Source organism: Lissotriton vulgaris, chromosome 3_1, assembly GCF_964263255.1.
Source record: "Lissotriton vulgaris chromosome 3_1, aLisVul1.2, whole genome shotgun sequence".
Classification (NCBI taxonomy): Eukaryota; Metazoa; Chordata; class Amphibia; order Caudata; family Salamandridae; genus Lissotriton; species Lissotriton vulgaris.
The window spans coordinates 1746197072-1746212312 of NC_141689.1; the positions used below are offsets into that span (position 1 = coordinate 1746197072).

At 45.0% G+C, this 15241-nt stretch overlaps 1 protein-coding gene across 2 annotated transcripts in view; it reads right to left on the reverse strand.

Moving 5' to 3' along the window:
• The window catches only part of ABHD18 (abhydrolase domain containing 18), a 215809-nt gene that overhangs the window by 56449 nt on the left and 144119 nt on the right, over positions 1 to 15241 (reverse strand). For both annotated transcript variants that reach the window (XM_086962179.1, XM_086962180.1), the window contains exon 9: positions 2315 to 2404. In XM_086962179.1, coding sequence (XP_086818305.1) covers positions 2315 to 2404 — 90 coding nt within the window. The remainder of the gene's footprint in view (positions 1 to 2314; positions 2405 to 15241) is intronic.

Consider the following 15241-nt stretch of genomic DNA (forward strand, 5'->3'; position numbering starts at 1 on the left):
TGATGCGCTGTAGGGAGTCCGTCACCTTCTTGGTGAAAGCGGCGGATGGGCGCGCCGGTTCGACGGAAACCTTCGAGACCTCACCAGGAGTAGACTCTGGCGGTGCGCCGCTCTTGGCCCTGTCCTGTTGACGCGGAGTCACGAGAACCTTCGGGTCATTTAGTCCTTTCTTCGGGTCACCGAGAGCTTTCTTCGGGTCACCGAGTCCTTTGCTGGTGTCGACCGTCTTCGGCGCCGACGCACTCAGCTCGACCACCTTGACTTTAGTCTTCGGCGCGGCAGACTGTCTCGACGCCCTTGACCTGAGCCTTCGGCTCGACAGCACCCTTCTGCTTTTTCGGCGCCGAGGGTGCTGAGGCCTTGGATCCGACCAGAGCGATGCACACTTTCGGTTTCGAGGACGGCACCTGCGCAGTTTCTTGTGTCGAGACAGTAGGTTTCACTTTCGGTTTCGATTTGCCAGGGTGCGGCTCAGCAGCAATGTCCGTAGCCGAGGCCGAAGGCGGGGCCGTAGAACCCATAGTAAGATCTTGGGTAAGGCCAAATGGCGATCCCTCGACCTGAGCCTTATGAATTGGCACGGGCCCAGAGTCAGTTTGAGGAAGCTCTTCGTCCAAGCTATCCTTCATGGCCCGAGGGCCCCGTCGTCGTCTCCTACCTCGTCGACGACTTCTTCGGCCTCGAACATCTCCGCATCAGCTTCGTAGTCGTAGTGGACGTCCGACGCGGGGTTCGACTCACAAACGTCCTGGATAGATTCTTCCTCGACATCCCCTGCATCGAAGATGTCCACAGGCGCTGGTGCAGCATGCTGGGCCTCCTGGCGCGCAGCTCGTCGAAGCTTAAGCGTCTTCTTGGACCTGAAGCGGGAACAAGCCATACACTTGGCTTCATCATGGTCCGGCGACAGACACTTGTTGCACACCGGGTGGACGACGATGTGGGGATACTTCGAGTTGCAGACGGGACATCTTTTAAATGGACTACGGTCCATGATGAACGGTCGATAGGGTTTGAAGCGTCGACTGGGCCTTCCGCGTCGAAAGCACGCGGGTGTAGGGAATCTGGCTCGGAACCGAGCTGGAAGAACTAAGACCGAACGCAAGACTATACCGACGTATTAGACTAAAGACCTTTTGGTCTTAAGAACGTTTTTTTATCGATTCCGACAAGAGGGAATTTAAAGACATCCGAACCCAATGGCGGAAAAAAACAATCTGAGGATGGAGTCGATGCCCATGCGCACTGTAGTCCAGGGGAGGAGCCACCTATCTCGTGATACTTCGAAGACTCTTCCAGGACAACAATGTGCAATCATCCAGACCCAACACTAGGCGGCGATCTATGCACAGATATGAATTCAGCAGCCCACATGCCTCGAACCTAATTTTATTAACATGTTGAGAAGAGAGTGTCAATGACACTGACGAAGGCAGAACGGCGAAACGAGTTTGTGTGGTCCCCGAAAGAAATAAACATGTGGACCTGATTTATCCCTCTGGGAGTGCTGTGATTTTTGTTAAGGCAGAAAGTAATGAGCAGTATATATTTCTTTCAGCGATCTTTTTCATATATCAAAAAGATACTCGGACACCTTCCTTCTGTGAAAAACGATTTAATGCGGCATTAAATGGTTTTTCACAGAAGGAAGGTGTCAGAGTATCTTTTTGATATACGAAAAAGATTGCTGAAAGAATTGTTTGGAATCTCGGTTTCCAGACTCGGACTGCCCGATGACAGCTTTCTAGCCTGACCGGGGATCGTGGAGATATATATATATATATATATATATATATATATAATTTCTTCGTATGTATTGTTTCACAATCAATTTTGTATGTCCTTACATTGTTATTAAGTTTTGTTCAGAGACCGGTCCCATTGTATATGTGTGTCTTAAATTTAAATGTAATGGACAATATATTTGTGAAGGAACGTAAGGCTGTAGATAGGGTAAATGAATGTTCCCCTAATCTAAACTAAAAATTATATATTAATTCCTCTGTACATATCTCTTTTTGTACATGACTTAATTGCACTACAACAACAAAGCAACAGGACCATATAGGCCTAAATACGTACTTTAATTATTTTAAGGTGTTAAAGACAGAATAGCATAGATAACAGATACATGCACAATCCGAAAACAATTATTTTTATACAGTAGTTAAAAGTTTAAAGCCGAGATCCAGGTTTCCCAACAACTAAAATGAAACAAATACGTTTTACTTTTCAAGTAAAAGATACTCATTAGTCATAATTGCTTGCAATCCGTGCACAGGCTTATTTAAAGAAGACATCCTTTAATATTTACCCGAGTAAATACGCCTGAAGCTGTAGACCAGGAAAGGCAAGGCACCAATGGTATGGGTTTGGGCCAGTTTGTTACAGCCAATGATGCCATCTATAAAACAAAAGAATAGCAAGTTGAGATTTTCTTTATGTTTTGATCCCTTTATTGTATTTATCCAAAGATGATCTACTGTGCACAGTGAAAGAGGTATCGGACTGGAATCCTTACTGAAACAGTGGTAGACTGGTTTTAACTCATGGATCAATTGGAATTGACACCTCAGGTCATTTGATTGCAGTTATTTAAACAGAAATAATTCCTATCACATTAAGAAAAAAGCGTAGAGATGTTTAATCTTGAATTGCCTTTTTTATGCCTTGGCGCCTTATACCTCCCAAAAAACTTAGACATAAATCAAGAGAGGTCATATGAATATAGGGTGAGGCACTTCAAGTGTGACCATCAATTTAAGGTCTTGAGGGCTTTGCAAAAGACAGAACATCTACAAAGAAGGTTGTTTCCATGACATGTAATGAAAACCTAAATGAGAAACTGGTACCACCAAAATGTTTTCTAAGCAATGCCAACAAAGATGAACCTAGTTCAAATAAAATATTGACACTCAGCACAAAAAACTAAATGTATAAAAAGATTTCTTCATCATCTGCATTATTCTTTAAGAAGAAAGAATGGAGAACTTGACTAGAATAGTTTGAAAACACATGTTCTGTGCTACATGCGTTTTTATTCCTAGATGATTGTCGCCTTAACTTAAGGAGGTGAGCTCTTTTGATTTCTGATGTGCCCCCTCCACATCTTTTGTTGTGTATAAACCAAGCAGACGGTCCACCAGACTTGTTAAATGCATCAGTCTTTATGGAGATGGATATTCACAAACTGTTATAACTACCAGAAATAGGTTTTCTCATTATAGGCCTAAGGCAAGTGGGTGCTAAGCTGTTAAAGATTATGTGATACAAAAGGGGATGATGGGCGAAGCGTTTGAGCAAATCAAACACTCACCCCCAGTCAACTGATCTGGGTTTTTTTTTTGAAAACCTTTATTTATCATAAATATAGTACACAGCGTCTGCCTACAACCACTGCGGGCCGGCCGCTATGACACTGTAAAACATTCCAGGTTACCTTGCGCTGCAATCAATGACAGAAGTAACAACACTACGATGGACTGGCAAGGAACTACAGGAAAAGGATAAAGAGGGTTTCATTTTGTAATTTTGGCGAATCGTCCTAAAGTCAGACCGGGTAGCTGAAAGGGCGAGCCACATAGCAAGGTATCCACAAGTGAAGCAGCGTTATTAAAATACTGGCGTAAGTCATTACAAACAGGATACACAAGCGCGGAAGTACATGTCGCCCCAGTTAGCGCCCGCCCAATCAATATATCACCTCAGGAGTTGCGATCTAACAAGTCTATTGTATATGAGGATGGACAAAGGGTTCATTCTATAGCATCAATAAAAGGATCTGACGACCTATAAAAAGCATGTATTACGTGGAACAATTCGTAGACAGGATATGCGCCCTCAAACAGAAGTATAGGAGGGAAGGAAAAGCGGAATATGCAATCATTCAGCGAATATGCAGTAAAATCGAGATCTTAGCCATAGAATCAATAAACCATGCGATAAAGACATAAACGCAAAGCGCAAAATTCGTCCCGGAAAGGACTAAACCCTGACCACCCGTCTGACCCAAGATATATAAGAAGAAGAAGAGAAACAAGAGAAAGAACAAGAAAAGAAGAAGAAGATAGAAGGCCATGGAGACACAGAGGTACAAACAACACATCCCATCCCCCACCCTGCATACCAGCGGAAGGCCACGGCCCACCCCCCCCCATTAGGCATGCCTGTCGCCCCAAGAAACCCCAAAAGAGGGAGAAGCGGAGGAGGGCCATAGCACCAGCCCCTTGTGCACCCCCAACCCCAGAAGCAAGGGCCCACTGAAATAGTACGCGGGCATCAATATACAATCACCCCAGCCACCCGCGGTCACCAGTGCAATCCAGCATCCAATCCAGCATCCAATTCACGAACAAGCGACATGAGTGAGCAAGAGTCAGCCCTGGCCAGTACGGAAAAGAGTAAAAAATGAGTCACAGTTGCATACAGGTGGTATCAGCAAACACGTAGTACCCGGAGGGGCAATCTCAGATCGAGCCAAGAACCAAAGGAATAGTCCAGGAGGGTTCCCTCGAGGTAGAATCACATTCCACACAAAGGCAGGGTTTCGGCATTCAGGCAGGCAGGCTGGCAATAGGAAGGAAAAGGGATAAACAGAGTCACTGATCTTGTTGTTGTGCTCCCCGGAACCTCCAACACGCTTCCTGCACGCCTGGGAGACCTCGGCTATGACAACCGGGGAGCATTTGGGCTCACAGTCCACAATGCACGGTACCGCATCCAAGTCTTTCGCAGCAGGAGAGATAGTAGGGTGAGAAACATGTGCAGCCGCCCGCAGTTCTTGCCACTCAATGCGCCAGTCTCGGAGGGCCAGCCAAACATCCATTAGCGTGGGCGCCATGTTGTATCTCCAACGCCCAAGGACTTCAAGCCACACACACCAAAGAAAGTCGTTCTTACCGGTGTCACGGCTACATCAGCAAATCGCGGTGTGTGGAGAAATAAAATGAGGCTCACGCAGGTTCCTTCAGATGTGCAGCGCTACACACCTCTCACCACGGTGTAATCAGAGTCCGGTCAGGCAAGCCAATCTGCTGTCCGATCATATGCGCGAGGTTGCTGGGGCCAGCAGAATGTGCACTCCGCGTTAGTCAGTGCTGCGTTGCGGCGACAGTCACAGGAACATAGAAGAGCGGTTTCGGTTTCACCACTCGGGTCGCCGGGTATCAATGGCCAATGGAGGCCGGTGTTGACGCTGTGCGGGACGGCTGCTTCGCTACGCGAGGTCCCGGCTCGTGCTGGAGGAAAGGCCAGAAACTTGCAGGCGGTCTTATTCGGCCGTCAGAGGCCGCAAAAAGATCAGAATGACGCGGTCAAGCTCCGCCGAGATTCCGCTGCACTGGGCCATGGCTGGGGTGTAGGATCATAACCAGGATAGTTCCGGAGGTGAGGGCGAGCTGCGGAGCCGGGCGTCTATGCGGCCATTTTGGCCGCCGTCTTGGCTCCTCCCCCCCAACTGATCTGGGTTTAATCCATCACCATTCTTTAGCCCACTCAGCCACCCCAGTTCAGACATGACCATATGCAAATCAGTCTGACACTGTGCCTCATGGGAACAGTCCAGCCCGAACTGCCAAGCCATGTCTTTCCTGGACCGGAAACAAGCATCCTGGGACCGGTTTCGGATTCATAATCCTCATCAGCCAGGCTATCTTGTATCCAGTGGCCAGGTGAGCAAGGGACTCACGTCTGAGCATACCCTGCCAACTTAGGGCGAACAAAGCAATACAAACAGGGTCAAGGCTGATTTGCATATGGCCATGTCTGAACTGGGGTGGTGTGGAGTGCAAAAAAACAATGGATTTAGGCCCAGATCTCTGTACTGTTGTGAATGTATGACATTGTTCTGCATTCTGTCCATCAATTATTGTTTTTGCATTTGGCACCCCGAGTGGGATGGGTATGCTCAGATGTGAGTCCCATGCTCTCCACTCCACTGGAGTCAAGCTATCCTGGCTGAAGACGGCTGCAGCAGTACGGGCAGGACGGGACCTCGTAACGGCTCTATACCAAACAGGATTCCTCCGTTACCATCGGTTGTTGACATATCAACTAGCACAGTCCCAGAAACATCCTCCGGTCTCCCAGAAGGGATATTAATAGACTGTCGATTTTCTCAGCACCTCGTCCTGTGCCATTGAAACACGCATAGCCGTCCGTCTGAACCTGGAAATCCGAACAACAGATTTATAAAAATCATCATATCCTGACAGATCTCATTATCAGGGGAGCATCGCATACCTCATTATGGAACGTGACGTACAATTGAGCCTCAATACTTCTGTCAAATGAGACCACATAACAGATTTTAACCTTGTCCAGGAACCCCACGTATTACCAGCATCCAGATACTGCATATATATACCGCGCATAAAACACCCAGTAGAAACCTAAGTATCAAATCATCAATTGAAAATACAGAATTCCTGATGAAGGCTACTCGCCGAAACGCGTTAGATTCAGTTTCGTATTTGGCGATGATAATCAATTGTTGACTTATGTACTAGCAAATGTATTATAAATTATTGTGATTAGATATATATCTATGTTTAGAAACTTGTATGAATTTTTGTAAAAAAAAGTGCAGAAACTGTTATTTAAAAAAAAGTGATGAAAAGCCACATAACATTTGTGGGAAAAAATATTAAAAAGAAGTTTTATAAATTCACATATCATGGTGTTTCAATCTATTTAGCAACAATGTGTGATAGAGTATAAGAAATACACACATAACCCGGTGTATAGGCCAGCTTTCACAACAGTGAAGACGGCTGATAGCCAGAAACCGGTCCTAGGATGCTTGATTCCTGTTCAGGAAAGACATGGCTTGGCAGTTCGGGCTGGACTGTTCCCATGAGGCACAGGGTCAAGGCTGATTTGCATATGGCCATGTATGAACTGGGGTGGTGTGGAGTACAAAAAAACGATGGATTTAGGCCCAGATCTCTGTACTGGGGTAAATGTATGACATTGTTCTTCATTCTGTCCATCAATTGTTGTTTTTGCATTCGTTAAAGATTATGTATCATTACAGTGAAGAGGGGAGACATCAGAAAGTGAGGCGAACCTACAGGGTATCACTAAAAAGAAGGGCTTAAAATTTACTGAAAACTTCTAATGTTAGAGAGTTCTACAGGACAGCACAACTGCACATTAAACAAGCACTGGCAATGCACGTAGGTCTTGACTATACTATGGACTGGCTTGGTTAATGTTTTAGGCATGCTATAGACCATTGCAGCTGCTGTGCAGCATGCCTAAAAAAAGAAAGGAAAAAAAAACAACGTAGCTACTGCATCATTTTGTAGGTGCTGGCTGGAGTTCAACACATGCATGCGCATACAAAGCTACACTGTAAAACAAAATTATGGAACTGAGATGGACTGGTAAGCTTTTAAAAAGTAGCGTGAAATTAGGAGAAATAACACAGAGGCAGTTGGTTGGGAGGAGAAACAATAAGGCGGAAAATGGCGGAGAAGAAACAAGAGGCAGAGATCAACGGCAAAAGAGCAACGTGAAGCTACGGGCAGAAGAACAAGAGCGAGCGAGGGCAACACAAGTGCAGGTGGGTGAGAGAAGCACATGGTCAGAGAAAGAAGGGGAGAGAACACGTGGGAGACCGCTGGAAACACATGCACTCTCGTGGAGTGATTAAACAAAAAAAAAAAAGTAATTCATTAAAAAAGAGTAGAGGTAGTACAGAAGCCGGCCAATCAAAGGGATGGGTAAAGAAGCTAAAGCTGCCAAATGAGAGTGACAGGCAAGCTAACTAATGGTAAGCAATGGGTGGGCTCCAAGCCCTTGTATGTTCTTGGCAAGTCCATAACATGCGTTTTTGCAACCAGATAGCTTGTGCTGTCTGGTAAGCTTTAAAAAAAAGGGCAATACTTAAACTAATAAAATTACTGCGCATTAAAAAAAATCCTACTTTGAGTTTGAACAAGACAATGAATTGTACATATTTTCAGAGGTTTGGTTTGCAAAATCACACGTGCAGGAGCCACAACTGAACAGATTGATATCTATTAGGTCAGTGCTTAATTTGAGCCACTAGTTGCAGGTAGGGCTCACCAGCTCATTTTTAGGGTCCTGCATTTACAGTTCCTCAAAGAACTTTGATCCAGGGCCAGAGAGAGAAAAAACATAAAAGGGGGAAAGAAGGAGGTCAAGAAAGAAGAAAAACAGTGACGATGGGAGAAATCACAGATGAAAAAGAACAAGCAAGTGAGATAAAGAGGAAGGCAATGTCTGGTGGTGAATTAAATATGCTTGAGGTTGATTCAAGCCAATGCAGCCTTTGTATTCGGCACCTCAACCATTCAATAGGACTGGCTGCCTTATTCTGAGCAACAGTTTGGGCCTTTATTCTTTCACAAATTAAGCACAGATAAGGAGGCTCGTCCCCAATGAAGATTCATTATTTACAGATCATTGTTTTATTCCGGTCCTACTTGACTTCTTAGAGGCATTACCAGGGATTCCACAGAGACACACAAAAGATGTTACACTGCTGCCCTCAGCTGGAGTTAGCATACTAAAGTTAGAGGGGACTAAAATTAGATCTATTGAGGTTACTAAAAATGGAATTAGTTTGTCTAACCTCCAGTGCACTCTTGATCTTCTCCTTTCACCCTTTGCCACAGATGTCAGGCAGGCACTCGTTGGGACGAAGATTAGCAAGCTTTAGCAAAGCTAATAGGCTTTGCTAAAGTATTTGCCATGCTGCACAACAGCATGATTAGATGTTTATGATTTTTTCTGAATGATAGGTGTGTAGGGGAGAAGTGGTTAACCCTTCTGATTAGCACAAGGAAGCAACGGGTGTCTCTATAAAGGGCCACTAAATGGAGGACAAACCAAGAGGCATGAAAACATCAGGAAAGCATGAGAATTCCAAGTTTAAAAATATTATTAATATTCGATTTATTAAATGGACATCCACCGAAGCATCTTGGCACTAAAGAACTCTCCCACAAAAAGGGGAAAAAGGAAGACCACAGAAAAATCAAGAAAACAAGACAACAGATAGTAAACATCTCATTAACAGGGAGTTCAGGTCTAGTGTTCAGCAGAGAAACAGGCAAGTCCGACCTTCTTAAGTGCCTTGAAGCAGTGGGTCTTTTGAATATCTAATGGCAGTTCATTCCAGTATCTGGGCCCTATCACAGGGAAGCCCTTCTCTCCTGCTCATACTTTTTTACTCCATGGCACTTTAAGCAATACAAAAGTACTCGGAGTGGTGAATAGTGGTCAATTCTGGCAGAAATAGGAGCCTATTTTTATAGCATGCTCTGTTAACCAGGCATGCTAATTTGAGTATGATCCTTTTACCTATAGGCAACCAACCCAGTCCATACCTGGCCGTGGACACGTGATCAAATCCTTATAACCCCATCATTATTCTTACTGCGATGTTTGGAAGGAATTGCATCTCTCCTAGAGCACTGTTGGAAATATCCATGCAAATGGAGATACAACAATTGACATGACAGAGGACACAGTAGCCAACCCTTGAGCTAGCTTTTCCACATGGATAAAAACACAGAATTTCCTAAGGGATTTAAGGAGGCTATATCATGTACTCCAGACCTTCAGTGAGAAAAGATAATGGTTGGTCAAATAAAACTCACAAGTTCTTTACCATGGAGGCAGGAGCCAGAGATCCAGGAACCAGAGCTTACAAGAATTGTCAATGACTAGAACCTCCGTCTTGTTCACATTCAGCTTTAAGAAGCTGCTTATCCTCCACTTTTGGACGTCCTGGAGACAGTCCTAATAAAGGAATCTGTAGACCCTTGGTCGAACTTCAGAAGCAGCTAAGTGTCATTAACGTATGAAAAAGCATTGAAGCCATAGAATCTAATCAAACTGCTGAGGTGCTGCATATATAAACTAAAAAGAATGGGGAAAAGAGCAATGGGGTGCAGAACCGAGCAATGGGGCACACCGCAAGGCAGCGTGATTTCGGGAGAGCAGAATGCTGACATCACCGTAGACCATGATCTCTTTTTAAGAAAAGTAAACCAAGATAGTGCCTGCCCTTTAAACCAAACCCAATTTAGATGATCCCGTAGCAGGTCATGATTCACTGTGTCAAGTGCTGCAGAGACATCTAATAGTACGATTCCTCTGCAGAATTTCCTCATCTTGCCTGGTTCGAAGTTGATCAAAGGCTGCCACTAGCAGTTCTGTGCATGTTTAGGCCATAAGCCTAAAAAGCCTAGAATAGTAGAGAAACCTGGCGCTCAACAAACACTGGAACAGAGTAGATGAGGATCAGCCCCAACAGAAGCAAGTTTCCAGGGAAGGAAGTTGAAGAAATTACCTACAAGAACAAGAGTACTATGGTTTGGAAAAACAGAAAACAAGGAGCAAAAGTAACCAGGGTAGAAAAACATGCCGCCACAATTACCCGAGCATTTGCAACATATGGTACTGATAGTTCTTGCTCCTAATGTAAAGGGAAAAAGGAAATGAAGACAGATAAAACATAGAAACAGACATTCAAGAAGTTAATGCACCATGATGAGTTGGAAACCGACACGGTATTAGCATAGGAGTTCATACTGGCTTTGTTTCCAAACTAAGGGTATAGGTGGTTAGAAGAAATGTGTCCCAGCACACCCTTTTTACAGCATGTGGTGAGCAATAGGGATTAATGCCATTCAGGGCCTTGTCCACGTGCCAAACCAAAAACAAAGATAGGCGCTCCCACCTCTGTACAGGCCACAAACTTACAGGCATGACTATGACCTATGAACATTTTTCTCCCAGTAGCATTTCGATCCCACTAATGGGCTCTGCTGCAGCCTGCGATGCAACAGACTGTGTTCCAAAAGGAAATAAAATGGTATGCATTCCATATATGCTAGAAAGGAGAGCTAATTAAAAACAATGAAGGCATGAAAGTAATCTGATCCTACTTCTGTTTGGTAATGACACATGTGATGCATGGAGGACGGTATTTAAGGAGTGAAGTACAGTCTGTGAGTCAAGTGAGCATGACGTGCACAAGTCTACACATAGTCTACAGCCCCCAGATAACTGCTGATGGACTCATCCAGGACTGTTGCCATCTGACTCAGTAATGGAGTCTCCATGAACTCAATTCTCCCTTCCATAATATTCAATCTGTTCAACAAACCTTTAGGAGTCCCAGTGTGCAAACAAAATATTGCGGTACATCATTGGGGAATAACACAAAGGGTTTGTGTGCAACTGACATCCTGAGTCCAAGATTGTATTTGGATTACACAGTACACCTTAAGCTAAAATGAACACAAATTTATTTATTTATTTATTTATTTTTAGAGTTTTCTATAGCGCGAACTTGAACCGATTAGGTTATCAGAGCGCTTTACATAGCACCAGTTCCGTTACAAGTTATCACAGCAGTTTCCAAAGAATCAGTTACGTTACACATTTCAGGAACTTGAACCGATTAGGTTATCAAAGCGCTTTACATAGCACCAGTTCCGTTACATGTTATCCAAGCACTTTACATAGAATCAGTTGCGTTACATACTTCAGCGAGTACCAAAGCTTAGCATTATTGCAATCGGTCAAAGATGCAGTCACAGCATAGAGGAAGGGTGTGTGGGATGCAAGGTATGGAGGGAAGGGCTAGAGTCCAAATGGATTCTCATTCTACTCAACATGGTTAAGTGTTCAACCCAATGCTGCAGGACTGGATCTACTCCTCCATCGGCATCAATGCTTATTTTTTTGGGTATGTACACAAATCCATGATTAGCCATTAAACAGCATGTTATAATTTGTTCTCAGGCAACTTGGTACCATATCCTCCTCTTTCGCAGATTAATCCTTTCATCAGGCTCACTCATTCCACTCTAGAGTACAAGCTCTAACTTTCTCGTATATTTACATGATGTTCTCAGATTCCACCCCCCTCCTGCAGGAATGTGCCACCTTTTGACATGGTCACCCCCAGTATTTGCCTGGAAAATTATGTGATTTCGATTGAAAGTGCACTGGGTTCCTTCTAATCAGGTCCCCAGTGGCAGAGCTCTTTCCCAGAACTGGACAATTTTCCCCTCAATTGACAAAACCTTTAGCACCATCTGTAGGTCCCTAATAAATTGTACTCCTGGTACCTATGGCATGAGGTTCTAAAGAGGGTCCCCAATGGTAGTAGCACGAATTATGCCACCATGAGGGACCCCTCACCAAGCACATGCAGGGCTGTTATCGCAGGCTGCGCGTCTTGGTACAGGCAAAAGTGAAAACACTAAATGTCACACTGTGTGCCATGTCCCCTAACACCGCATGTGGTATTTGTAAGGCACATCTACAGCAGGGCTGACAGCCCTAAGGTAGAGGGCTGAATATTAAATGCAAGGGCATACCTGATCCCTGTGCTGGTCAGTCATATTACTGCCAGTACAAGTGACCAGGAAAGCCATTTTAAAAGCATGCGCTGGACACTGGTGAAAACGAATTTCACAGCTGCATGATGTCTTCACTGAAAATAGTAATGTTTGGTATCAAACATCTCGTATTGATAAACCAACACTGATGTCAATGTTGGATTTACCAATACATGCACCCAAAGGGCATCTTAGAGGTGCACCCTAAAGACCTACCAGCCTCTGGTGTCCATGCTGACTGGTTTAAGCCAGTCTATCACCCAAGATGCTCCTAGGGTGAGAGCCACTCCTCTCAGGAGACCCAGAACAAAACAGCTTGTCCAGGAAGAGGATGTAACACCTCCTCCCACAGGACGACTTGCTAATTAGCCTTCCTAGGGTGGAAAGCCTTAATGGGCTGCTGCCTTTGAAATGCAAATGTGGTTTCCCCTCACAGGAAAGGAAGAGGACGCTGAAGAGCCGTAAAAGCAGAAAAGAATAGAAGCAGCAGCAGACCTGGTACCACCTGCCCCACTGGCCTGTCTGCATCCCTTGTCGCAATCACTGCGCCTATGTTGACCCGTCCTGCAGCTACTGACTCCAGAAACCTGGGCGGACTGCCTGCCTTCAAAAAAGACTCAAGACCTCTCGTGAACAGCAGACCTGTTCTGAACAAACTCCAAAAGAGATGGCGCTGAGGCCTCCAGAACCGCAAAGCCCGACACCGATAGTCACCACAGCACTGGTCGCCTCTGGCCTGAGATGAAGTGAGCCACCAGTGTCAACAAGGTGCCCCACCCCTCCAAAGAGCGAGTCCATAATGGTTTTACTCCCCCAACATCACCTGTAGTCTCTGTACACAGGCCCCCACAACCACAACAGCTCCAGTAAGGAAAAACCCTGACGTCCAAGGACACCCCTGCACCCGTCGCCCCTGGGCCTTGGAGAAGAGGACCAAAGGTGCATCCCCCACCCTCCGGGCATCGCAAGTCTTGAACCCCTTTGCTGGTTCAGCCCAACTAGCTCCTGGCTAGAGACTGCAGCCTCTTTCTGTAGTGACCGATCTCCATTGAAACACATTGGGCTCCCAAAGCTGTTTTGCACCCTGCACCTTGCCACCCCAGTGCCGCTGGTGATGTATTGCTGGTGCTGCCTTTGACCTTGCCCACCATTACCTTCACACCTGGAACTTGGTCTTGTAAGTCACTGTACTATACCTGCTTGTATAACTTGTTCTTCCTTCCATTGGATAACATCGCAAAACTCAGAAACTGCACTTTGTCCACTATTTAAAGTGAAAAGAATTTATATTTAAAAATCAACTTACCTGAACGATTTTTCTCCGATACCTAAACCAATATAAAGATACTTACCATTTGTATAAATTGGTGTAAATCTCCTTCTTGAGTCGTGTGTGTCATTTGTCAAATCATTGTGTGCATTTGCAAATATCTTGCATGCCTCTGTGTTAATCCTGAGACTGCTGTGGAAAAAGATTATTTTTCGTAGTTTATGTCCCATCATACACCCTCTCAGTCACGACCCCGAGCCCATCATGTCGGAAAACAAGCAAAACGAGAACACGAGCAAACCTGATCACGCGCACACAAAAGTTGCACATGCACTCTCCTTCCTCTAAAATTCAAAGGTACATTCTTATGGCTAGGGCGATGTCGAGAAACAGCTTCCTCACTCAAACTGTACATTCCTATGGTTAAGCCGATTCCGAGAACAAGACCCCCCATTTGTAACCATTTTCCAATAGTCGGGCCGATTCCTAGAAATAGGCACCCGTTTTTGCTAAACCACGACAACCAATTCCGAGAAGAAGAGCCCCCGTTTGCTGAAAGACACGACACCAGACATCCTGTCAACGACCAGTTCTCCTTTTTCTCTCTCTCTTATCTAAGGAACCAGCCTAGGATTATTTCTCAATGCTCTGGTTCTGCCGTGACTTCCTCATGATGAAAGACACAGTCACGCTTCTTCCTGTCATGACTTCTGTATGATTTTGACACAGTAACGTTGCTATGATTTCTGTAAAATTACGACACGGCTATCAGAGTTTTACTGACTTCTGTATTGTTACAAACGCAGCTATCCGAGTTTTGCTCAAGGGAAGCTCCTTCCTCTTTTCTGTGTATAAATACCATGTCCTCTTTGATGAAAATAGAGATTCTTACGATCCTCCTTAGGTGACGGAGCTCTCCCTTAACTCGAGTTACTGAATAAAGATCCTGAATTCGAACCACCACGGACTCTGCTCTTCATACTTGACCTTATTGATATTATAGAAATTCCGATCAAGGTAAATTACTAAAATATTTACCACAGCAAATTGGCGCCCGAACAGGAACTTCCCTTTCTCCCCACACGCCGGTGATGCGGACCCAAACTGGTCTCTTCAAGACATCGACGGACTTCAAAAGAGTGCACGCTGCAGGGTGTTCCTGCATGAACTCCTTCATGTCCGAGAGAGGACGTTCCGAGGTCTGAGCATCCATACGAGGTGGTGAGGGCGACAGCGGAAGTCTCGACCCAGAGCCCGAAACCTGTGAAGATTGCAGAGTCCGAGGTCTTCAGAATCCCGCCAAGTCCCCCGATCAAGAGCGCAGCGCAACTAGTCCAGTGTCCAGATCTTCAAGTTCTCTGCACCTCAGTAAGTACTGCTGGGGGTGTATCAAGACGGGTTCTGATTTTTCAGAGCACGGTCAAGACGGGTTCTGATCTTTTAGAGCACGGTCAAGACGAGTTCTATGTTTCTAGAAAACGGAATGTTTGTATTCTGATACTCAGGATATGTCAAGTTATCAAGTGTAAGTTTTTGTTGTTTGTTGTTTGTTGTCACAATGCCTTTGTTTTCAAAGTTGTGTAAA